The following is a 27,524-nucleotide window of genomic DNA, read 5'->3' as shown; positions in this document are numbered from 1 at the left end:
CCGACTCCCACGTCTGCCGGAGCGTTTGCAGTTCTGAGGATTACGTGGCCGCCGAGTTCACGGAAGGTCCTCAAGGTGTTTGGAAAGCAGCAGGAAGAAGAACAGCCAGCTGGAAAAGCTTCAAAGAACCACGGAGACGGAGGAAGACACGTTCTTCCATCCGGTGTCGGCCATCTGTCGGCCCTACCTGCGCCTCCACGTTCAGGTGGTGCTTTGAAGTCGCTCAGAAGTTTTCAAAGTTTTCAGCATGTGAGCTTATGCAGACTAACATTAAAATAATTAAGACCTTTAATGAGCAAGCTGAATGACAGAACCTCAATCAATTAAAGTAATTTGTCAAGCAACTAATCTCTGACTGTAGCTTAGAAACATGACAATTCTCTCTATAAACTGAAAACTTTGGGGGGTTTGGACAAAACAAGCAAGCGGAGGATGTCCATTTTTTCTGATATTTCATGATTAGATTTAGACTAATGTGTCGTTTATTTACTGAATTATTCGATTAGTCATTTGAAATTGAAAATAATGGAAAAAAAATGTTCCAAAATGCTCCAAGATGACGCTCACAAATGTCATATTTTGCCCACAACCAAAGATATTCAGTCACAGACGAGGAAAAAAGCGAGATTTTTTTTCCAAATATGCAAAGTGGGAATTAGAATATGTGTACATTTTTTTTGCTTTATCAGAAGAGAATAGAAATACTTAATTAATTTCCGAGGGGACATTCGGTTGCTACAGCAGAAAGAAAACAGTTCCCACCATTGTAAATACAGAGAAATCAGCAAAAATATGCAGAAAGTAAAAAATAAACAATACAAAAAAAGCAAACTGCACAATAATTGCATAATAATAATAACAACAACAACAATATTAAATACTCTAACAGATATGGTGACTATTAACATAAGTTAATCGCTAATAATGTATAATTCCTTTAGCCCATTTATACCATGGTTGACTTGATTAAAAAAAAATAAAATAAAAAGAAAGACTGGCAATAATTTATATCGTAATGAGTTTTGTCATCAAATCTGAAGCCATAACTAAGACTAAAAAGTCCATATTAGTTTTTATATAAGTTTTATGTACTGGAAACGTTCTCCACTAAGAAGAATGAACCCTGGATATTACTTGGCGATGGGAGACAGAACCCTTTAACTCAGTTTTGCACCACAAAACTACCATGATAGTAGCAAGAATCAAAGCCAAGCACAATGTGTGCATTTGACAAAAAGTAAATAGAAGAAATTAGATATCCAGCCTTCACCCCTGAATCAATATAGAAATTTTCACAAACAAATGCACTAGATACTCCTGTTGATGTGGTCACCCTGTTTAGCTTCACTGGTTGATTTAGAGACAGTGTTACTGAACCAACGTAGCAGCCAATCAGAATCAAGAACGTTATGTTAGCAAAAAATAACTCCAAGCTTAGGATGATGAAAATAGTCGAGGTGCCACACAAATCTACATCTACTCTCCTGTTATAAATCATGGGAAGATAAAAGTAAAGCTGTTGCCAGAACTACAACCTCATGTTCTGTTTCAGCAGAAAATAAAAAGCTTCAGTTCCGTCTTCTACATGATGTTTCCAACGTCTCTCACGAGGGCTGTAAGTTAGAAAACCTCCACAACTCGTCCTCCTCCTCCTGCTCCTAAAACAGGCTCACTTCTTCATCCGAGGCAGGAGCTGCTCTCCAGACGTGAAAGAAACTCCCTCCGGCACATCGATGCTGCTGTTGTTACCTCAGGCTGATCGATAGTAAATACAGGACCACCTGAGAGCGTATGAATTATGGATTTTCCGGCGGAGAGAAAACTTCATCTGAGTATTGACGTGCCTCTCAGGCTTGGCTGGTGACCTCCTTTGCAGAGCCAGTTCCTTTCTTCAGCCGGAGCCAAAGCGCAGGGTGAATATATTTCACCAACAGTGACAGAGACGATGCAGACCAGCTGGACTCTGAGGCAGATATTTGATTCCACGTCAAAGAATGATCCGAGCAGACCATCTCTTTCAAACCAGGGAATGTTAATTCTAATATCGTTGTGAAAAAAAGCAAATACATGCGTCTGTACTGTTTTAACACAACATTCGAGAATGCATTAAGCTGTGATCAGACTTCATGACGTCCATGCATCACTCAACATCCTTTTTTTTTTTTTTAAAAAATCCTTGTGAAGCACCTGATCAAATCTGTTTTGTTCCATTTGAGAAATATTATTTAACTGTCTGTGTAGGTTCTCATTCATCCAGGTCATGGTTATCCAAAGTAGTTTAAATCAATCCACTGGACTTTAAGAAAGTTCCTTGAAGACGTTTCACCTCTCATCCAAGAGGCTTCTTCAGTTCTGGTGGTGGTTGGCGTTGCCTCAGCTTTTAAACCTCTGTGAGGTGTGTCCAGCGCTATTATTCCAACGACCAAAACTCATCTGACTACTCAACGATGGTCGTTGTGAGTCTGAGTCTACTCATGCTAATGACCACCAATAGCACACGAGGGCTCAGTGACATCTGTGCATTTCAACGACCCCCACCGATACTCACAACGACCATCGTTGAGTTTTGGTATCGGTCGTTGGAATAATAGCCCTGGACACACCTCACATCTTCAAGGAACTTTCCTAAAGTCCAGTGGATTGATTTAAACTACTTTGGATTATTAAACTGAAACTGTCGAGCTGGAGATGATCGTACATGCATCGCACATTGACTACTCTAATGCACGTTTCTCCTCACTTTCTGCTTTTAATCATCTGCAAGCAACCCAGAATGCTGCTGCAAGACCACTAACTAGATCAAACATTAGAGCACATAAGGGGCGTTAAACTTTGAACTTCATATATTTAAACACGATGTTGTTTTGTAATGTATTTAGGTCTGACACTGACACATAATGCAGGAAATCACTTTCATTTGTGACCAAATCAAAGTGAAATCAACGTTACTGACTGAACATGCTCTGTAATAAATACCAGTAATTAATCAGTTTTCTTATCTGTGTTCTATCAGCAGCAGCACCAGAATGTAAACGGACCAAACATAAAAACATATTTATGCCACTTCTGCATCACCAACTGAGTTTCCATGGCAACACGATGCATACAGTGTGTGATACTGTAACTACGCGGTTTTATTCAGTATTTTTAGCAGCGTGCAGCTCAACATGTTTAAGATAAAATATTTTCTTTCAGCTGAGAATCTGCATCGCTCATAAAAAATCGTCAGGAAAGGATTTGGTTGAAGGGAGATGCTTCTTACAGCTGATTTAAATATGAAACTCTGAGCAGAATCAGGACCAGGTTATCTCCACTTTATCGCTTTGTGTTTTCCTGTAGTTTTACACTGTCTTTGTGAAGCAGTTTGTCTGTGAAATAAGTAAATTTTTCTGACTTAACCTGAGTCTTGTGTGTGTCAGTGGTAGTCTAAGTGTAACTGTGACATAATAAAACAAAGACAGCAGATTTTTAAGGTGTAAAATGCTCGCTCCTCAACAACATCACCACTGAGGTTTTGTGCAACACTGAGAGTAGAGCTCGGAAGCTAGGTAGGACATGAAATATTGATTCATCAACCCCATCAACTCTCACAGACATATGTCGGTTATTTATTTTCATGCGCCAATAAAACCTGAATCGCTGCCTCCTTAAGCACACACGAGCCAAAAGAAAACAACTCTGAGTAAATTACTGAGGCTGAATGTGACTTTAAAGAGTCGGCGGCTCCCTCTTGGGTTTGTGAACCCAGAGGTGACCGGTCCTCTGCAGCAGACCCATGCAGTGGCCCTAATTGCCCCGCAGCGCTGTGTGGTGGCAGCAGACCCGGGGATGACAAATTAGCTCTCAGCTGGTGGGAGGGGCAGGAAGGGAAACGCTGCCTGGGACTCGCTGGGGAGTCGCGTTAAGGTCAGACTGTCCGCTGTGGGTCCTTCATTGTGTTCAAACACTGGAATAGGCGCCATATGTGCTGGAATCTACTGAGGGCAAGGAGGTGTGCATTCACATCTCAGAAGTGAAGTGTCTTTGGAGTTTTGCTTGGTATAAAAACATTTCCAGTAGCTTGTAGATTTTATAGAAACGTAAAGTTATTCATTCATTTAAACAACTTTAAATAAATGTCATCTGGCAAAAGGTTGAGCATGCTGGAGGGTGTGCAGCTGCTGAATTTACACACTCCCATTAGACATCAGAAAAATGTACTATTTACTCCTAAATCACAAATACAGAATATGCATTGTGTTATTCACTCCTGTGTGCTAATGCTACATTGTGTTAGCTAATGGTGTTGAAAGGCTCATTGATGATTAGAAAACCCTTCTGCAGATATGTTAGCACATGAATAAAAGTGTGAGTTTTCATGGAAAAGGTGAAATTGTCTGGGTGACTCTAAACTTTTGAACGGTAGTGTACATATATATCCACTCTTAGTCTGGTATTTACAAAATGTGCCTAGGAAGAGGCCAACAATGAAAGCTAACCAAAGCAGATGTCAGGCACCTCAAGATTTGAAGTACTAGAGACAGCAGGAAGACCACTGCTGATCTTCAAGCAGAGATTAAAGCTCCCAGATCACAATCTTAGAAAGTCTCCAGAATGACCAGAAGCAGACGACTGAAGCCTTACGGTGAAGCAGAGCTGCTAAGAAGTCATTATTGAGGCCTGCAAACATCCAAAAATGCCTCAAATTTGCCATGGAGCACAAACACTGGACTGTAGATGAGCTGAAGAAGGTACTCTGGACGGACGAGTCAAAGCTTGAACTCAACATGGTCGTGTTTACATCTGCAGAAAAGCTAGAGAACATTTTAATGCTAGATGCAGTGACCCACAGTGAAACATGGTGGAGAGTCCATTATGGTTTGGGGTTCCATTTATGAGCAAACCAGTTCAAATGGATGTTATCATGAACAAGGAGGTCTACCACAACATCTTGGTGCATCATGGAATCCCCAACAAGTCCTCCAACTCATACGATCACACAGGTCGTATGTAACGTGCACCGGAATACGACCCATGAGAGCGTATTTACGTTAGCGCCCCTACGGGGAAAAGGAACACATTACGGGATTTAATTCGTGAAACGGCTTTTTCCTCACTTTCGCAACACGGGTTTAGGGTTATGGTTATGGTTAGGGTTAGGGTTAGGTAAAAGTTCGTTCATGGTGACGTTTCAGCTGAGACACCGGAGTGTCGATATTTACTCAACCGCTAGAGGTCAATTAATGTCAAAACGTAACACTGGGTCGTAATACAGGCGTGTACAGACGACCTATGTGGTCGTTTTTTGTTTGAGGACAGGCTCGGAATCACTCCTGGACTGAACCTGATTGGTCATGGGTTCATTTACCAAGAAAACAACGATCCCCAAGTAGACCTCAAAGCTGTTCAGAGACAAAGGACCAAGAAAAAGGAATCTGGAGTTCTGGAACTGATGGACTGTCCAAGTCAAAGTCCTGACTGGAATCCTACTGAACACATCTGGGATTTACTGAATTCAAAAACAGATCGCACAAAAGTTTCATCCAAAGCGAGTGTCTGTGAACAGCTAGAAACTAGTAGTTGCAATATGTTTCAATAAGTGAAGACAGATTGCAGATTGTGATAAAACATCGTTAAAAGTGATGAAAAATGGCTTTTAGATACTTTTTGTAAAAACAAATATGATAATTTTAATATGACAGTGACCCTAGAAGTCAGAGGATTATTAGGAACCTTCCTTATTTGGACAAAATTTCATGGTAATCCTTGTAATTCATTAAATCACAGACCAAAAGTGGCTGACCCACCAACAAGCCAAAGCCTACAGTGAAGTCCTAAAAACAAAAACAGCAGCAGAGTGTATAAAGCGCCATAAAAAGATTTCTTCATGACCATGAAGTGATGCTGATAAACTGGTGAAGGACGATACGCTGTGGATGTAAATGTAACGGGAACGTTATTAAAACTCACCAGAGAGTTTGAGTCTTTTGCTCCGACCCATCTCCATCCATCCATCCCCCTCCTCTGTCCTTCTCTTCGTCCTCTGCTCTTCCCTCCCCCTCGGTTTCTCTCCTTTCCCTCCATTAAAGTGATATTTCGGCGAGAATTTGATTATCTGCAGGCTCTGCCATGAGGGGCTTTTCCTCTTCTTTTAATTACTTCAATCAATTCCTGCCCTCTCTTCTGTTTTTTCATTCAACACTCCAACCCTTCCTTCAGTCCATTAGAGGCCAGCTTCCTCTGCAGACAAAGGTAAGCAATCCTAAGTGCTTTAACGGCCCCGGTCTTTGCGTTGTGCATTCGTTGTTTCATTCAGTCTTTCCCTGGGCCACGTCTTTGTGCTTCAGTGCACAAAACCTCTCAATCTGAAGAGGATACGACGGCTACAAATGGTTTACCAGATGCCCAAACAGAGAGCCCCGCGGATAAGAATAGACTGATTCAGTAGATTTGGCTGAAGCTGATTAGGGAATGAAGAGTCTTGGCTGTGTGTGGAAAGATAATAGCACCGAGGGCCATGATTACACGCCGAGTAGCTTAAAAAAAACAACAAAAAAGGACATTTGTAGCAGCTAAAAAATTCAAAACCCGCTAATACTAAAATGTAAGCCTTGCATATTTACAAACTGTCCCGTGGTTTTCGGTTATTTTCATCTTTTAGGGTCTGAATTGACACCATTTACGATGCATCTGATTATATACGCCTGTTTTTATTCATTATTATTCCAATGAATCCAGACCACGCACTCGTGTCTAAATCTTCCAGTTGGAAATCGTCTTTGGTGTATATTTAATCATTTTATTTGAGTAGGAGGGACGAAGTCAGAGCTGAAGAATGAGAACACAGAAGACAGAGAAAACCAGAGAGACGAGACGAGCGCCGCCGGCTTCCTTCTCCTCCAGCTGGTCAGATGGATGGCGAGGCCGTGGGATCATTTGTCAGGGGCGGAGGCGCGTGAAATATGGAGCTCATTTAAATAATGGATCACCTCCGTCTCCAAATTACGCCCTCATAAGTCACACGAGCGTCCAGATTGGGTGAAAAACTGGCATAGTGTCCGTAAGTACTCAAAATTTGGTCTAAATGACAAGAAATAACTCAAAACAGCTCAAAAAATTGTCTAAAGTGACACAAAATTCCTACCAAAGTACAAAATAATGTCAGAAATCACTCAAAATGTGTCTTAAATGACTCAAATCCTGTCCAGAATGACAACAAAAATATCCACAATTACTCATAAATCCTTCTAAATGACAGAAAAGAAGTCCTAAATGATTCTAAATGTGTCATGAGTGGCGAAAAGCCTGTCCAAAATGACAACAAAAATGTCCATAATGACTCAAAATGTGTCTAAAGAACAAAAATGACTCCAAACAACTCAAAAATGTTCTAAAATAACTCAAAATTTCTTCTACAGGACAAAATAATGGGAGCAAACAGTCAAAATGTGACCTAGATTATGCAAAATGTGTCTTGAAAGACTCAAAACTGACAACAAATATGTCCAAAATATGTCTAAATACCAAAAAAAATGACTGACAACAACGCTAAAAGTGTCTACAATAACTCACATTCTCCAAAAAGGACAGTAATGACTCAAAATGTGTCCTAAAGTCTTCATAATTTGTCCTAAATGACTCAAATACTGTCCATAATAAGAAGAAATATTTACAAAATCGACTCAAAATTTGTCCAAAATGACAACAATCGATCTAGAGCGACTATTTTACTTTTATTTTTTAGTATAAATAACACATAAATACCCGAAATGACTCCTCTAATACTAATTCACATCGTCTGCACTGCGCTGTAGGATTGTTGAAAATCTATCAAGCCAACAGTTTACCTTTAATTCGTCCATTTGGTGCCGGTTTAAATGACATCTTCGCTTCATTTTAAATACACCTGTGCACATCTGCTTGTATTTCGTTTGACAAAACTGTTGTTGGAAAAAGAAAGTGCATTTAATGTGCTTCTCTCCAATGATTGCTTCATATTTTAGAGTCTGATGCTTCCTCTGAAGTTTCTGTTTCACTCAGACCACTATAAACCTCCTCTGTAGTCACATTTACTGAGGTCTCCTCCTAAAAAAGCACCACTGCCGGTAAACCACTGCAAAAGCCAGATTTAAAACTCCATTTCTGTGTGAAATACAGATAAATCTGCCTTGTGCCATCAGGTTTAATCAGCATTGTGTGAACCTGTTTAGCTGAGTGTAATGAACATTTTTATTACATGTGAAAGCACCGCTCTCCTGCTTTAAGGTGGAAACAAATCGGCCGTGAGGATATTTGAAATGTGCCGTGATCAGATGCAATCATCAGGTCCCTCCACAGCCGTCTCTGCATCGATCCTGTTCCCAGTACGTGCTTCCTGCTTCTCCCTGCCTTCGCCTGGATATCGGGTGTGTGAAGATCTCACCTTTTCTCATAAAGGAGCCCCCAAACAAAAGATTGCCGAGATTATCTGCGTCAGATCGGTGTGAGCCGGTCCTCGGGCCCGCCGTTTCATTTCCGGTGAAGACGAGCAGGCTGCAATAACAGGAAGCTACGGCGCTGGAGGGCTCCTCAGCAGGACAGCAGGAGATCAGAGCGTCCAGCATGAGGACGCCCTGTCCTGCTGCCCCAACAGCTGATGGAGGTCACACACATGAACATCCAGACTTCAGACTAATTTTGAGTAATTCTGTACATTTTTGTTGTCATTTTGGACGAGTTTTGAGTCACTCATGACACATTTTGAATAATTCAGGACACATTTTGAGTGTTTTCTGACATTATTTTGTCATTTAGAAGGAATTTTGAATAATTGTGGACACTTCAATGTCATTTTGGACAGGTTTTCAGTCACTTAAGACACATTTTAAATCATTTAGGTCACATTTTATGTGTTTTCTTACAGTATTTTGTCATTTAGAAGGAATTTTGAGTAATTGTAGACACTTACATTGTCATTTTGGACAGGATTTCAGTCACTTAAGACATTTTGAATCATTTAGGACACATTTTGTGTGATTCCAGACATTATTTTGTCCTTTAGGAGGAATTTGAATAGAATGGTTTTATTGTCATCATACATGACATGACAAAAATATAAATAGCTTCCACTGGACGGTGCACGACAACAAGCAATAAGAAATAAAATATCAACATTGAGTAATAAAATCAAATGTACCTATATAACAAAACAATAATAAAGAGGAGGCCAGATATATACGATATGGGAGGTAAATGAGATGGAATAAGAACCAGTAAACAAAATAAATATGTCAACATGGACAGGCTTTGAGTTGTTTTGAGACATTTTTTTTGTCATTGAGACAAATTCTGAGTCATTTTGTACATTTTTGTTGTCATTTTGGGCAGGATTTGAGTCATTTAAGACACACTGAAGTGCTGCACAAAGCTGCAAGTTTGGCTGAGAATGAGCTGAGTGCAGTCCGATCGACCACTGATTAATCCAACACAACAACAAGCAGCAAATACCAACCGATGCCCGCAGCGCAAATCTATACTGTTGTTCAGGAAGCACCCTACATCTAATGATATTAGAGAGGCTCTTCCCGAGTGTCTGTGTGTTGAGCTGAATTATTTTTATCTCTAAATTCACAGCATCTAAAGCACGGAAAGAGATTTTTAAACCAAGATTTTTTATTTTCCCCCCTTCAACAAAGTCCCCATTCTCCCATTAATTAAAAGAACTAAAGCAGAAATCTTTCACGGTGGTGGAAAATGGATTCGGTCGCCCCGTCAAAGTCATTTCTATGCATGAGAAATACTGCAGGGCCGCTGTTAGATGGATGTCCTGACACGCCCACCTTAACAACACTCCCATCGGCTGCAGCACACTTCATCTCAAAATGCTCTCTTTCCCCCCTCAGGACTAAAATCACGACTGAAACCTCATCTGTGTGTGCTTTTCTTTCCCTTCGCGGCGATAGATTGCTGTGTTGTTTTTGTGTTTGTGTGGCTGCTTGTATATATTCATGGACGGCCAGCTGCGTCTCAATGAAATAAATGCCAGTCTGTTCCAGGAGAAAAGGTCAGTGCGCTAGACAGCACCTCTACGGGAGGTAAATTACAAGACTTCAACTCAGGATGGATTCGAGAGAAGAAGAGGTAGAGGGGGGGGGGTAACAATACTATATGTAGCCTCTAACGTGCACAGAAAGAGGTGGAAGTGTGCTCTGCTGCATGAAGCAACGACAACAGAAAAACACGAATGGGAAAAAATAATAGAAAAGGCAGAACCGCTGATGAGACAGAGGGATGTTTCACTTGTCGTTTAGAAGGAGATTTGAGTGATTGGACATTTTTGTTGTCATTTTGGACAAATTTTGAGCTGTCTTAAGTCATTTTTTTATCATTTAGACAAATTTTGAGTAATTTTGGACACATTTTGAGACATTCAAGACACGTTTTGAGTGATTTCTGACATTATTTTGTCATTTAGAAGGAATTTTGAGGCATTTTAGACAAGTTTTGAGTCATTTTGGACAGGATTTTAGTAACTAAAGGCACATTTTGAATAATTTAGGACACGTTTGCTGGCATTATTTTGTCATTTAGACAAGTTTGGAGTAATTGTGGACATATTTGTTGTCATTTCGGACAAGATTTGAGTCATTCCAGACACATTTTGAATCATTTCGGACATATTTTATGTAATTTCAAACATCAGTGTGTCCTTTCGGAAGAGTCTGAGTTATTATAGATTGTTTGTGAGTTATTTTCAGTATTTTTTTCCCCCCTGTTTTACAAATATTTTGACTGATTTTGGACATTTTGTTGTCATTTAGACCAAGTTTGAGTCATTCAAGACACATTTTAAATAATTTAGGACACATTTTGAGTGATTTCTGACATTATTTCGTCATTTAGAAGGAATTTTGAGGCATTTTAGACAAATTTTGAGTCATTTTGGACATTTTTGTTGTCATTCAAGCACAGTTTGAGTTATTTTGGATAGATTTTAACTCATTCAAGACATGTTTTGAGTGATTTCTGACATTATTTTGTCATTTAGAAGGAATTTTGAGGCATTTTAGACAAGTTTTGAGTCATTTTGGACAGGATTTTAGTAACTAAAGGCACATTTTGAATAATTTAGGACACATTTAGAGTGTTTTATGGCATTATTTTGTCATTTAGATGTAACATTTAGTCATGTTTTAAGTCTTTTTTGTCATTTAGACAAGTTTGGAGTATTTGTGGACATATTTGTTGTCATTTCGGACAAGATTTGAGTCATTCCAGACACATTTTGAATCATTTTGGACACATTTTATGCAATTTCAAACATCAGTGTATCCGTTCAGATGAATTTGAGTTGTTGTAGGTTGTTTGTGAGTTGTTTTCAGTATTTTTTTTTTGTCATTTACACAAATTTTGACAGATTTTGGACATTTTGTTGTCATTTAGACCAAGTTTGAGTCATTTTGGACAGGTTTTGAGTCATTCAAGACACATTTTAAATCATTTAGGACAAGTTTTGAGTGATTTCTGGCATAATTTTGTCATTTAGAAGGAATTTTGAGTCATTTCGGACAAGTTTTGAGTTTCTTTGGGACATGCAAAAAACATAACAGAAAAGATGGAATAACTGATTTGGTCGAGGGGTGTTTCACCAGGAGTGTGAACGAAGGAAAGATTACCGGACAGAGAGATAGACTGAGAAAGATGAGGGAGGCCGAATGGGATTGGTGAATTAGAAAAGACAAAGCGATGGAGAGCAGATAGAGCCAGAGGGAACGAGGCTTGGACTGATGGGTAAAGACAGAGATGGATGAAATAAAGGCCAGCCTAACCGTGTTCAGGCTCGTTCGTTTTTCACCTCATTTTACTTCTACAGATTGAACCACTGGTTTTGCAGTGGAGACTTATCAACTAACAGGATAGTCGGGGCGTCACACTGGTTTTAGTTCAGGGGCCACATGCAGCCCAATTTGACCTCAAACGGCCAGTAAAATCATTGCATAAGAACATAAATAACTTAATTTTTCTCTTTCTATTAGTGCAAAAAAAAGTAACTTCTGAAAATGTTCACATTTAAGGAATTATCTTTTTACAAAACATCATAAACAACCTGAAAGTTCTTTAAAAAAAAATAAAAGTTCACTTTCAACAACGATATGCCTCGTTTTATCATTTACACATTACAACTTCCAGATCACAGTGGATCAACAAAGGCACAAAACATTTAGCAACAGCATCTGGAACTGAAAACTAGTATTTTACTTTATGATCAGAACAACTTCTCAAGATCTAGGAAATACTTCAAAATTACAGTTTTAAGCAGCTGCAGTTTATGTCTTCACTGTAAATTTAACACCTTACAAAATCGTCTCATAGGCCGTATCGTCATTGAAAAAAAATGCTTTTCTTTCAAAAATGAAGAAAGCTTTACATGAAGCTGCTGCTGGCCCCGCCCCCTTCAGGAAGAAGACTGTCTCTGTTTCTATAATTGTCAGCTGACACCGACTGTGGCAACAGGTTGGAAGATCTGAAAGCCAGTAAATGTGCATTTAAGTTTCCACATCCAATTCAAAGAAAGAATAAACATTCATTCTCGGTAACTGTAAAGTTATTTTAGAAAATCTTTTTATCTCATGTTGAACCTCTTCAAACTGTTTAGTGTCTGCAGTGTGAACTTCCATCTTCTCTCAATTATGTGACTGTAAGAAATTAAAAGTACTTCAGATTTCCGGGCACCAGAAGCAATTTATGAAGCCGCCCGAGGAAGAGAAAGGCGAAAGAGAATGAGGAGGTGAGAAATGAAGTAAATGAGATTCAAAAGAATAGGGATTTAGATGTGTCCAGAGAGCGACAGAAATCAAGCAGAGAACAATCGATTGGATGAAAACTGAGAGGAAGGAATGAAACAGGGAGGAGCAGCAGAAATAAACGAGCGCTGGGGGGAGGCCGAGCTGTAGAGGAATAAATCTCATTTCGTTCTGGCTGGTGGTCACTGAGCTGATGGAACTAGATTAGAAGGCTGATTTAAGGAGGCACCAACTCCGGGCCCCTGGGGGCCCCTCAGTTTCGCTGCTCTTTTTATGCGGCTCTTGGTGAATACGTCCAACCTTCGACCAATGTGGGTGACAGCCGAGGTGTAAAAGAGAAGCAAGGGGCAAGAAAATCAGAAGTGATCTCATTATCCTGACAGCTACGGTGTCCTGTAATGGTCAAAACTGATATTAGCTTTTGAGTCCAATATGTTGGTTTCTACCCTAAAGCAGACAGAGCACAGACGTCTGCTGAGGTTGGATAAAACTTCACATCAGTTATCTGAGTCCTGCAGTCAGACATGCAATGGAAAACCTAGAATAACCATTTCCCGTTTATATTCTTTGTATTTCAGTCATAAAATATTGAAATCAATCATATATTAGTTAAATGTTGGCTTCTGTAATCTTGGTAAAAACTTTAAAAAGTGCACTTTGGGTAAACTTTCAAAGGTCGTATCAACTTGTAGCAAAGGTAGCCGATCAAACCAAGGTACAGCAAATCATTTTTACCAGCATTTTGACACCGGGCTCATTTATTTGACACAGTTCCTTATGTGTCAAAACTATTTTATGTTGTAGTCAAGATGGTTGTAAAGGTTTCTCTGGTGAAATATCAGGAAACAGCAACAAGCACTGGCACCTTGAATGTGTTTTTGATTGCTCTGTGTCATAAACAAATTAAACTGGTCCAGTTTTATTATTAAAACGATGATATACTGATACTCAAAGTTGGTTATAGGAACAATGATGGAGGATAAAAAACAGATTTGGGCTTTGGATTAAGACACCTGGATCCCTCACAGGGAAAATTCACAGTTAAAAAATTAAAAAAAAAAACACACACACAAAAAAACAGCTGATTCTGACGGGGTTGGTGAGAACTCCCTTCAGATTTGCTTCACTTTACAGAACGATCCCGAGCAACATGAGGAGCTTTAAGGGCTGCAGATGAACACTTACCACCTAAAGCTTGCTTCATTACAAAATCCATGGTTCCTGCTGATTAGTACAGTTGTTCCCCTTCAAGCCAAAGACGACTGAGCATGTAGCCACCGAGCCTGGGGTCTGGATCCTTCTCACGTTCCCCCTCCTCTGTCGTGATGCCGAAGCGTCTTCAGCGACTCTCTGCTGGACAGAAATAAGAAGCGATTCAACCAAAAATCCCTACAGCTGGAGTTTCATTTCACCGATTTGGCGCACTTTTGAGTCAAAAGGGCAGAAAAGCTGCAATCATCATCAATAGAGACACTAAATACGCCGATAGATCTCCAATATGTCCAGGGCAAGGCAGCAAATCAAGCTGATGTAAAGCAACAGATAATGCGATCTTCTTAACACTCCTCACCCCTGACAGGAATCCCATTCTAGCGAGATCAATGCCGAGGTCTTTTGCTCCGAGTCACTTATCCGCCCGCAACTCGATATCAATCGATCAGTCATCTTCTGCCGCTAACTGCTCATAAATATTTCATAGCAAATGAAGCGATGTGTTTGTTTTCTGTTCCGATCCGTCCAACATGTAGGAGAAAATCAGCTTATATCCACCCATATTCTAAACACCCACACCCACTGTTTGAAAGGGAAATCCTCTCAACAGCAACAATAAAAAAAAAATCCATATTATCCTCATTAATATTTCATAAACTATCTCAGTGTCTTAGTTACAAGAGCTGCTTCCTGCATCCCATCCGGTGATACAATAGGTTTGATTATTATTCTGCTGCATGGATTGGAAAAGTAGTTACTGCTCACAGTCATTCAGGGGATCCTCCCTCAACTTCCTTTGCATGGTCTTGATTGCAGGGAGGAGTGGATTCAGTCGGCCACATTTTATCATTCTTTAGGCCCTCAACTGTGGGTTTAATGGCACCGTATTTATTCTATTTTGCAACTGCAACGTGCCTTGTTATGTCCGTAACTAGTATTTTTACTCTGCCAAAGAAAACGGCGGAGTTATGTTGCTCAAAAACGGACTCACGGATTTGAATGAAACTTTCAGGGAACATCAGAAATGACTCAAGGAGCAAGTGATTAGATTTTGGCAGTGATGCAGCTCATAGTCTGGATCCACGGATTTGTTAAGGATTTCTGTATCAAAGCGCGATAGCATCACTGTAACCATGACAACAAGTGAGCACTACGTCAGCTGCCTGCCACACATCAACAGCTGCAGACTTATTGGGACATATCCGTTGGAAATGACACAAGGAACAATTGATTAAATTGTGGGGGTGTTTCTGAGTCCCATCAATTACCGCCTCCTGCTACATATTTAGTTTTCGCGATTCGGTATCTGTACATAACGTACACATGTATACCACCATGCCTGTGCTCCGTGCAAGGTCATTTTGTTTGTGGGTAAATCTATTTCAAATGGCCACATTCTATAGTGCCATGATTTCTGCCATCAGAAATGATACGATGACTGAGCAGCCTTGGTAGAGTACTGTGCTCTCTGAATGCTTTTCTTGATACTATTTGTACAGAAGAAGAACATTCAACTAAATTATGACACCAGCAGTACACAGAGAAACTGCAGACAAATGAAGTACGACTCATGAAACTTTCATAAAATGTCTAAAGTAGCCGTCGTTGAAGTAAAACAAGGACAGATTCAGCAGCTTATTTCTTGCCTCAAATGCTTTTAGAAATATTTTTTGCTGAGCTGTTTTGGTAATAAAAGAGAAAGTTTGTGACCGAGCCGCCATGTTGGTCCGACGCCTCTACTGAACTAGTGGTCCAGGTGGGTGATGTTCAGACAGTGCTTTTCCTTGTGGACACATATGATCAGTGTTGCTGCACTTCTGGAGAACGGATCAATGGGAATAGTAGATGTTGTAAGACACAGAGACTCTTGTAGAAAGGAGATACTGAAGTTCTGAAAACATGACCGCACTTTTAACCGCATTGGAGCAACAGCAGCAACACCTCAAACTAATCCTGCCAGCTCAAGGACAGACATCCAGATGTAGAACTCAAGCTGAGAGAACTTCAGTTAAGGCTTTGTGTTTTCACCAGCCTATCTCAGCTGACTGAGATTGAAGGCACCTGGACAGGTAAGAGACAGACAACCAAACACACTCACAGTCACACCCACAGACAATTTCAAATCACCAGTTGACCTCAGCATGTATTTGGACTGTGGGAGGAAGACGGAGAACCTGGTGAAAACATGCAAACTCCACACAGAAAGACTCCAGGAACTTCCAGCTGTTAGGCGACGTTGGTAACCACTGCACCATATTTTCAACATCCCGAAATTGCGCCAGCTGTACAACATTCACAAAGGCTGACTCTGGTACATTTAGGTTACCGTTATTCAGTCAACACAATACAGCTAAAAACTCTATTTTAACAAGCCTTAAAAATGCTTTTTTTGTTTGTTTTGTATAAAATGGGGCTGGATTGAGTTATTATAAGTGGAAATATTTACACTACAGGCCAAAGGTTTGAAGCCAGATCAGATTTGTACGAAAACAAAAAGACATTTACCATGCTTGAAAGGCAGCGTGTCATTATTTTACCAGCTCTGTTAAAGATTAAGAGGATAAAGAGCAGATGGACTTCCTAAACATGGTAGGAAAAGTCTACCGCCTTTGGATTTCCAGCCGGTTTCCCCAGTGGCCATGAGAGGAACTGCAGCCTAGACGCTCACCGTTGCCCCCGTGTCTATTTGATTAACTGCACCAGTGTCAGCCCAGATGAAATCCTCCACGTTTTCTGCACCTGGCCGACCAGAACGGCATTTCCATTTTGAGGCAGATCCCGCCGTGGTGTCATTTCACTACGCCAATATTTGCTGGAGCTGAATGGTATGAAATGGGATGGGACGGCAGATTGAGCTGCACAGCTTATTCTGGGGGGGGGGAGACGAGGCCGAGCGGGACGGCAATCCATTTGTAACTGTGACCGAGTGCTTCAGGGGGTGAACAGCCTCGTTTCCATAAACGCACACAAACACACAGCGCATGCACACGTAGGGTTTGATTAGAAGGACTGCAGATGTAACCGATACACAACCGGAGAACTGCTAGACACTTAACCTTGCGTGCACGCTAACAAACATAGATGTGTCCATGACGTGTGCAAATGAAAGAGAGGAATTAATGATTGCATGTGTGTGTCTGCTGTGTAGCGTCTCATGCAAAGGAAGATGTTTGCTCTTTGTGTGTCTAATTAAAAGGTGGTGGATGGAAGTCTGGTGGCTTTTAGCTGCTTTCAAAACAACAAAAACTTTACATACCGTAACCAATCTGTTAGTTCTTATCTGAGCTGAGTGTTTAAAACATTTTGTATGAGCTCAACATATTCTTATTGGCTGACAATCACATTTTCAAAGTGTTCCCAGCTTTTTATTTATCTTACATCTTCATCGGGTTGAGGAAAGCATCACTCACAACTTGACAAATCTTGAAAATATGAGCCTGACGTGTTTTTAATTCGATTCTGAATATACACATAAAATAAACTGAGCGACAGTGCTAGAAATGCTGAAAAATCTTCAAATAAAACAAAAAAATAAAGTTTAAAACTTAGCTGAGGAGAAAAGTTGGTGCATCCGTAAAAGCAAAATGCAAGAAATTCGGTTAGATAAGTGGTTTGTTTTTTGAAAAAAATGAAAAGTCTAAATTGTCTTCGTCCTCTGTGACAGTAAATGAATGATTAATCTTTGGCTTCTGGACTAAAAAAGACAACTGCAGGTCAACATAAGGCTGGGTCATATAGCTGCAAATTTATCAGGATAAAATGATAAATTTCAGCCAACATTAATCATCACTGATGATTTTTAATAGCCTGTTTTTAATGAAGACCAGCAGAAAACAAAGATATTCCAGTTAGTTCTAGTTTTATTAAAACGTTAACGCAAGGACACGTTGCTGTCACTGTAACGCCCAGGCAAACACCACAACAGCATTCTTGTTTTTTAACTTCATATACGTCTTTATAAACGTTTCGGCTTTTTCTAAAAGCTCAGCCATCACCCTCACTCACGCTTCAGCTACGTTTGTTTAGCCTTGATATTCATGGGGCTGGAGGAAGAAAAACAAACCGAAATACCTTCTGGATGATAGTGGAAGAGCAGAAAAGTGAGAGAATAAAAATGACAGCGACTCATGAATCAATTTCAACATGTTTGAGAGAATAAGACGTTAGAAATATTGATTTTTTTGGCATTTCTTTAGTTACGACATCCAAAACTAGAACGTTCCATCCAGCCAGAACCTGCTGCAATATGGCTGCTCTGTGTGTGTGTGTGTGTGTGTGTGTGTGTGTGTGTGTGTGTGTGTGTGTGTGTGTGTGTGTGTGTGTGTGTGTGTGTGTGTGTGTGTGTGTGTGTGTGTCCTGGCAGCAGAACATTTCTCTTATCGTTACAAAAACAGACTCAAGGACTCCCTAATGGAATAAAGGAAAGATGCTGCTGTCTGACAAGGACATCTGGAAGAAAAGGACTCACAAACACACTGGGATGTTTTCTGATGAGGCCGTTCGCTTCCCGACCTTCACTGACATAATCCATGACAGTAAATGTTCAATTATCTGCAATCACAGCATCTCCAAACTGAATTTTGCGCATAAACTTGCTGCCGGCCTCCAGTTTGGTTTGAACAGTTCTCTCTTTAGCTGGGTTTCCTTCCTCCGTTCTCTTTGTGTTGCTGAACACACAAACACAACACATCCGACGACCCCCGCTCACCTTTTCATAACCCAATCAGGGCACACACTGATTGCTGCTTCTGTCAGCTCTAAGAAGGCAAACAGATAAGGACAAACAAGCAAACATTTTCTGTATAAAAGCTTAATGACGTGTGGGGATGCTTCATCTGCGGGGGGTCTACGGCTTCTACCCAAACAGCTGCAGCCTCCAAGACTGAAGGAGGTTTGTCGGTCAGCAGCATGATCAAAAGCACGGTTTCCCTCGGCGTTCCTGGGATTCTGCAGCGTGAATTTGTCCAGCTGAGTCTCTGGTTGACTGCGATAAAACAGATGGCACAGCCGAGGTAGTCAGTGAGTGTGAGTGTGCACGGTGGTCTGTTTGGGTGGATGGATGCTCTGTGACAAAAAAATAGAAGGTTTTATGTTTTGTCTTTCATGGCTTTTGTTTCATTTTCCCATTTTTTTGACTGCATGCACACACCTAAGCAGTCCAGCAGTGGCTGACATTTCTGACCTTCCATGAACATTTCATACAAATCTGTCTGCTTTTGAGTAATGTTGCTAACAGACAGACACAGGCATGTTCCTTAGCGTAGTAAAAATGCATATTGATGTATATATATACATGTGCATATGCAGCTCACATGTAGTTCAATTGAGGAAAAAATGGAGCCATTAGTCGAAGGTGGGAAAACTCTGCACTGCAAAAACTCAAAATCTTACCAAGTCTGTTTGTCTCATTTTTAGTCAAAAATGTCTCATCCCACTTGATTTAAGATAAATTCACTAAAGAAAACAAACAAGTGACATTTCAGCAAGGTGGAGGGACTTGTTTTAAGACAATCCATCTTAAATATCTTGTTAAACAATCAAACAATCTTGAAATTATCTTGTTTTGACCCTTCTGTCATCCTGTGGGTCAAATTAACCCATTTTAAAGTTTAAAAATGTGGAAAAAATATATATATATATTACAGCGAAAACTTCCACATTTTCAAAATTTTGGGGAAAATTTTTGAACATTTTTTGATGGACAAAAGAAATGTTAAAAAAAACGTTTCTTTAAGAACATTCATAAAAAATCAATTTGGTTGATTTTTTATGAATGTTCTTAAAGAAAATATTATAACTTTTATTAATATATATGGAATCACTTTAGATATTTTTAGGATTTTTTTAAAGATTTTTTATTAATTATTTGAAAATATTTACACTTTTTATTATTTTTTTAATTTTTACTTCTTGCCAAATTTGAGGATTTATTTTCTTAAATAAAACTTTTGAGGCAAATTTTTAAGGAATTTTCTTCCTGAAGATTTTGTAAATTTTTTTTTATAAATATGGGGATTTTTTTGCTGAATTTTTGGATTTTTTTCAGACAGGGAAGCAAATTTTTTTGGTGCCGTAAATGAGGACAACAGGAGGTTCAAAGACAACTAAACTTGACAATCCTGGTATAATAGGGCTTAAAATAAGTTTTCCCAGCTAATTTTAAGATCTCAATATTCTAAACATCACATCTTACTTCCAGAAATCTTACCAAGCCATTTTTCACTTGTTTTTTTGGCAGATTTTTTCACTTATTTCAAGGTAGAAGTTCTTTGAAATCAGTTTTTTTTTCTTGTTTTGAGAGGAGCATTTTTTCCAGTGTGTTAAGCTTCTTCTTAGTGTACATGTTCATTCACAAACTGGCAAATCTAGAGAATATGAACCTGATGCATTTCTATCCTCTTATTTTTAAGCATACACTGGAAAAACGCCCCTCTCAAAACAAGAAAAAAAATTATTTTTAAGAACTTTTACCTTGAAATAAGTGAAATAATCTGCCAATAGAGCAAGTGAAAAATGTCTTGGTAAGATTTCTTGAAATAAGATGTGACGTTTAGAATATTGAGAGCTTCAAATTAGCTGGAAAACTTATTTTAAGCTCTTTTTAATAGGAGTGTCAAGCTTAGGTGTCTTAACCCTCCTGTTTTCCTCATTTACGACACCAAAAAGGATTGTTGCATTGCCTGAAAAAAATCCACAAATTTAGCAAAAAATTTTCTGAAATTTGGGGAATTTTATAAATTCCCCAAATTTATAAAAAATTGCAAAATCTTCAGAAAGAAAAATCCTTAAAAGTTTCCCTTAAAGGTTTTTTTAAATCCCCAAATTTGACAAGAAATAAATATCTAACAATTGGAAATATTTTTTAAAAAATGAGTAAAAATCTTCCAAAAAATCCTAAAAATATCTAAAGTGATTCCATATATATCAGTAAAACTTCTAATATCTTCTAATAATTTCGCTGGATTTTGGTTGATTTTTATGCGAATGTTCTTAAACATTTTTTAACATTTCCCGAACAATTTTGAAAATGTGGACATTTTCTCTGTAAAAAATATCTATATTTTCACATTTTTAAACTTTAAACGGGTCAATTTGACCTGCAGGACGACAAGAGGGTTAAAACCAGATAATTTCAAGATTGTTTGACTTAACAACATATTTAAGGTGCGTTGTCTTCAAACAAGTCCCTCCATCTGCTGGAATCTCACCTGTTAAATGAATTTATCTTACATCAAGTGGGATGAGACATTTTGACTAAAAGTAAGACAAACAGACTTGGTAAGGTTTTGAGTTTTTGCAGCGTATTGTGAATATGCACATGAAATATCCGGAACGTAAACGCTAGAAATGCTGTACAATCTCAAAATAAAGCAAAAAAAGTTGATCCCCTTTAAAGGCATTAGAGGAGATTTAATTTCCTACGACTTTGAACGTAGCATGCGGACATACAACCTCTCCCTCACCCCCCTCTAACCTCCCCCGTCTTAACATTTACGAAGAAATGCCCCCCTCCAGAAACTTGCGTAGGACTCGTGAAGTTGTCTTTTACGGCTGGGTCCCCCTGGATCTTTATCTGCCATTATGTAAAAAAAAAGATGAGCAAAACAAGTGGCCAGCTAACTACGAAGCTATACCAAAGCAACACATACACAAAACACGCAAGTCCAAGGCGTACGTAATCTACGTAACTAGGCCTGAGCCGGAAGATTTTTGATTGACAGGAAAGGGAGCAAACCAAACGCTTCGGTCCGAGCGCATTGATTGGCTGATGTTTTTCAGGTCCTGCCATGTCCACAGTTATTATTTTTTTAGAAACCATACATACAAGTCCACTAAAGGTCAGTATATTCATTTTATGTGAATCAGACAAATTAAACAAAAAAAAAACATCCTCCATAATGCCTTTAAGAGAAGCTAAAACAAGCTTAAAATAAGCATCCCAATGTCGTCTCCCGAGCTAAAGAAGAGCAAACTTTGAGCAGTGACATTTCCCTCTGGCCTGTGCTGCTGATGTCCAAAACCCAATCTTAGAAAACCCTCCATGTGAGGAGGACGAGAACATTTCACGTTATCGTGTGAAACGCACGAGCGTCCCTCCACCTGCCTCCATTTCCGTCCTCGTCAGACACCAGAGACCTGAACGGCGGCTCCTTATGTAAGAGCTTATCAGTGGGCGGTTAGCGTTGGACTGGAAACTGAAGCAGCTCTCCAGCAGACTGAACTTCTCCGTTCTGGTGATAGCGGAGGGGCTTTAAGACCTTACATAACCCTGCCTTTCACACAGGGCCAAATATACCGCACAATCACTGACAACAGCGCCCGAGGGCAACACCAGCCCATCCTCCACCCCCACAGCACCCGACCACTTCCCTTCCATCCTCCACAAAGCCTTTCTTCTCCTTCTCCTTTTTAATTTCATAATCCAGGCACTGGCAGCGGTGTGTGACGTGGGATAATGTTATCAGGGCCGGGCAGGACGGCTCGCTGATCCTATCCAGTTAATTGGAAGTTGTTTCCGAGTTTCACGGCCGGAGACGGGGACGGGAGGCGAGCACGAGCCTGTCAACGGAACATGTTTATGACAGGCGAAGGGAGTGTGTTTGAGGGGAGGAACAGCTTTAAATGTGTGTGATTTCAGCGGAGATGACAGGTCCGTTAAAGGAGTTACAAACACCGGGCACGGATTTAACATGCAGGGACGCTGCTGACGTTTAATGTTGGGAAAACTGCATGCTGTCTTTGTGTTGCAGGAACTCATTAATCTGGTTTTGGTGGTTTTCATTTTTAGCTTTAATAATAAGACATAAATCAGAGCAGTCAATTAAAATAAATATTAAAAATGATAATGAGTTAAATGAATAATTAGCTAGAAAATGTCAGAAAATGTGAAAATGATCAAGTTGCTGTCACAGGGGAGGAAAGACAACACTAATGTCTACAAAGCTGATTTTAATCTTATTTTTTATGTTTCAATCTTAATTAATTACTCAGATCAGTTCACTGATGATCAAGACAGTTATTTGATAATCGACAATGCATCGATTAATTGTTGCTGCTCAACTTCAACAAAGTTTATTGCTCTGTCTGCCCAAAAGTTTAAAAAATTTGTTTGTTTTTTTTTCTCATTTTTTTTAAAATTTGGAAATGTACACGCACATAATGACAAGATGCTTACAATACATATTTCCACTTTTTTTTATAGTGAAACAAGGAACATCCCCTCCCCCCCCCCAAAAAAAAACAAAAAACAAAACCAAAACAAAACAAACAAACAAAAAAAACATAGGACACATGATTCCATGTATAAGGGTTGGCATGGCAGAGATAACAATAACAAAGCATTTTCAGGTGAGGATACACTATACCTTATTTTTATATATACAAATACGTGTGGGATGTAGCTGTTAAGTGTGCCAAGTATACATAAATAATAAAGAATAAGGTTGTAAAACAAAACATATACATACAATAGCAATTTTATCATGTGAGGGTGAAATGCAAGGGGAAAAAGAAAAGTAACAACAAAAATAAATAAATCAATAGATTTTGAAAAAGGCCGTACTATAGTCAATTTAGGCACCAGCTAGTACAAGATAATACAATTGAAGTGAGTGTAACAAGAAGAAGAGCAAAGTAATAAGTAAATAGAAGAAAAAAAATAGGACACTAAATATTTTGGAAGTGGTAGCAACATTTAGGAGAAGAAACAGGTACACAGATAGAATGTTGAGATGGACTGGGATTAGTGTAAGACAGGTACCCCTAACAAAAGGAGCCAACTAAATGCTGTCAGGTAAGACATCTAGTCCACCTACGTATGTTAGAATTGGGTCCCATATTAAATGAAATTTACTCTTATTTCCTCTTAGCGAATATTTTATCTTTTCTAGTTGAATAAAATGCATCAAGTCGCTCAACCATGTGGATAATTTGGGTGGATTTGGTGATTTCCAGTGTTGTAATATTCTTCTGCGTGCAAGCAGTGTTGTAAATTTGTTGTGTTTTTAACTGTTATTCCACAGCGATGGGGCTCTGCGGCAGCCGGGAGACGGATCAGAGTCTGGACACGCGACAGCATCTTCCTTTTATGTTGCATATTTTATTTTGAAGCCAGAATTTATGTTCGCTTCAGTGGATTACAGGAGTGAAGAAAAGCTTGTGAGGCTGCCAGCTGTTTGTCATAAACCCTCTGAGCCCCAAAACCGGCATGTTAGGTTTTCCTTCAATTGCAAAGTGACATCATTTACTGGAACCCGATGGATTTTTACATTTCTGGTGGTTTTTGAATTACTCATTGGTGTGACGAACTGTCCTCACTGGAAAAAATGCTCCTCTCAAAACAAGAAAAAAACTGATTTCAAAGAACTTCTACCTTGAAATAAGTGGGGAAAAAAAATCTGCCAATAGAACAAGTGAAAAATGGCTTGGTAAGATTTCTTGAAATAAGATCTGATGTTTAGAATATTGAGATTTTAAAATTAGCTGGAAAACTTATTTTAAGCTATATTTTACCAGGATTGTCAAGTTTAGTTGTCTTTAAACCTCCTGTTGTCCTCATTTACGGCACCAAAAAATTTTGCTTCCCTGTCTGAAAAAAAAAAAAAATTCAGCAAAAAAATCCCCAAATTTACAGAAAAAAATTACAAAATCTTCAGGAAGAAAATTCCTTAAAATTTTGCCTCAGAAGTTTTATTTAAAAAAATAAATCCTCAAATTTAGCAAGAAGTAAACTTTTTTTTTAAAAATTAAAAAGTGTAAATATTTTCGAACAATTAATAAAAATCTTTCAAAAAAAATCCTGAAAATATCTAAAGTGATTCCATATATATTAATAAAAGTTATAATATTTTCTTTAAGAACATTCATAAAAAAATCAACCAAAATCCAGCGGATTTTTTTATGAATGTTCTTAAAGAAACCTTTTTTTTTAACATTTCTTTTTTTCCATCAAAAAATTTTCAAAACTTTTGCCCAACATTTTGAAAATGTGGAAGTTTTCGCTGTAAAATATATATTTTTTCCCCACATTTTTAAACTTTAAAATGGGTCAATTTGACCCGCAGGATGACAGAAGGGTCAAAACAAGATAATTTCAAGATTGTTTGATATTTTAACAAGATATTTAAGATGCGTTGTCTTAAAACAAGTCCCTCCACCTTGCTGAAATGTCACTTGTTTGTTTTCTTTAGTGAATTTATCTTAAATCAAGCGGGATGAGACATTTTTGACTAAAAACAAGACAAACAGACTTGGTAAGATTTTGAGTTTTTGCAGTGCTGTGATGATGAAAAATCATGATTCATCTTAGTCTGTATGTCTTGTTAAAAAAATGAATTAAAAATGAATGATTCGACCAGATTCTGGGAACAAATTCTAAAATTCTGCACTCTTTGACACAACCAGGAAGCCACTAGTGAGCAACAGTAACCAGACAGAAATGTAAAGACTTTTTGGCTGAAATACTAAAATATCTGTAACATATATGTATTTCCAGTATTGGAAAGTCTTGTGGTCATTTTGGAAAACGTTGTGCATGTTTATTGCAGTTTTTTTTTCAGTTTTGGCACGGTGAAGAGTCAAGAAATCTGATTTCAGTGTTTCCTTTTTTAAGACTAAAGGCATCATGCCGAACCAAAGACATTTTTGAGTTCTCTGAAATTCTAGTCATGGTTGTGCTGCTTCCATAAAAGGTGCAGGATTCACCTCCACGTAAACCAATCTGTACTACGCTGGAGTTTTAACTCTGCTGTTTGTGGGAACGTTCCTGCAGTGGTGCACCAGTAGCGATGCATCAACCGGCAGTTACTGGTTTCCCACAGCTGGAGAGAGGAACAACTACAGCGACGGAGACAGAGGAGGCTACAGCAGCTGGGAGTATGGAGGAGAGAAGAAAGGTTTCCAGTGCCTCATGTAAAAATAGAAGCTTGGCGATCAGAGGACACTGCGGTTTAGAAAAGACAAGACACATCCTGTAACGTCCTGTTTTATCTTCATTACTATAACATCCCAATAATCTGTATTTTATGTCCAGATCCATTCATATATATTCCTATAGTACGTCTATCGTAGTACGTTCATTGCCCCGCCAACCGTATACTACAATCTGTAAATATGTGCATTCAGCATCTACAACAAACCATTCATATTTCATGGTTATAATATTCAGGTCTCATTCACCTGGATATCTCTGTATGTTCTGTAAATCTTGCACTTGCTGCTGATTCTGGTTAGACGCCAAACTGCATTTCATTGCCTGTACCTGTACATGTGTAATGACAATGAAGCTGAATCTAATCTAACCTTCGATATCTGCATGGCTAATGTTACTACGGCGCTCTACTTCCATTTCAGTCCAGTTTTTGGTTCTCGTTCTCCACGAAGACCAAACTGAAGCTCCAGTCAAAGTCCACCTCCAGACAGCCGGTTACAGAAGATAAATGACAGGTGAGCCGCTCCTGTCCCCTTTAACCAGTTCCAGAGGCGGACGTTAAAAAACCGAAAGCCATTTGCCAGCTGGCCTTTCACCTTGTGCTCGATGAGCTGAGCCTGGGGACACTCGGCCAGACCAGAGAGGGAAAATCAATACTGACAGCTGGACGAATGCACAGAGATGGATCCCTGAGAAGAGCTTCTTTTTTCAAAGCAGGTTAGCACAACTTCACTGTGAGACTCCGCCTTCATCTGTCAGCGTACACAGAGATGTATAAACCTGCAAATACCCTCACTATCCTAATGCTATTATACGTTTTCGGGAATGTTGACTTGCTGTCGGAATAACTGGTAAAAGGCTATTTGCTTTATTAAAGCATCCTAAGAAGCTCACACAGGGTCTCCTGATGGTGACAGTAAAATCTCACTGGCATCAAATTTGGTACTGATGGAGCTGAGAAGCTTTAAAGCAGGTTTTAGAATGTCAGTGTCACTGTGAATTTGTTAGGATGTTATTTACTCTTGTGGAAACACGTGGAAATCCAAAAATATATATATTTTGTCTTAGTGATTCGATCACATTAGATGGTTTTCTGTCATGAACTGTCCTTTAAGGTCTTTTCACAGCATCTCAGTTGGATTCAAGTCCAGACTTTGACTCATCCATTCATTTAGTTCTTTTAGAGCCACTCAGAGGTGGACTTACTTGCATCTTTGGGTCTTTGTCTTGCTGCAGAACCCATTAGTGTTGAGCTTCAGGTCCTGAACTGATGGTGGATGTTCTCCAGGAGGATTTTCTGATAGAGAGCAGAATTGATGGCTCCATCAGTGATGACAAGTCCTCCAACCATCACACTACCACCACCATGTTTCACTGCTGTTCTTCTTGTAGAATGCAGTATTAGCTTTACACCAGATGTAATGGACCCATGTCTTCTAGAAAACTCCACCTTTGACTGGTTATCCTAAAAGTCTTGGAGCTCACCCAGCTATTTTTTTTTTTTGTAAATACGAGACAAACCTTTATGTTCTTTTTGATCCTTCCAACTCTGCCATGGATCCATTTCCTCCCAGAGTCTTCCTTATTGTGGAATCATGTAGAAGGACTTTAACTTTAAAAAC

The 27,524-nt window shown here is 39.1% G+C and overlaps 1 protein-coding gene across 2 annotated transcripts in view; it reads right to left on the bottom strand.

The window, feature by feature from the left end:
• The window catches only part of LOC110966297 (complexin-2), a 61,948-nt gene that overhangs the window by 10,431 nt on the left and 23,993 nt on the right, over positions 1-27,524 (bottom strand). Inside the window, exon 2 of one of the 2 annotated variants that reach the window (XM_051954491.1) lies at positions 13,947-14,111. In XM_051954491.1, the coding sequence (XP_051810451.1) occupies positions 13,947-13,977 (31 nt within the window). In that variant the 5' untranslated portion in view covers positions 13,978-14,111. Of the gene's footprint in view, positions 1-13,946; positions 14,115-27,524 lie in introns of both variants that reach the window. The other variant, XM_051954492.1, reaches the window with a different exon arrangement.

This window comes from Acanthochromis polyacanthus, chromosome 10, assembly GCF_021347895.1.
Source record: "Acanthochromis polyacanthus isolate Apoly-LR-REF ecotype Palm Island chromosome 10, KAUST_Apoly_ChrSc, whole genome shotgun sequence".
Lineage (NCBI taxonomy): Eukaryota > Metazoa > Chordata > Actinopteri > Pomacentridae > Acanthochromis > Acanthochromis polyacanthus.
Note: the sequence above shows the minus strand (reverse complement) of the source record. Positions and strands in the feature narration are given on the sequence as shown.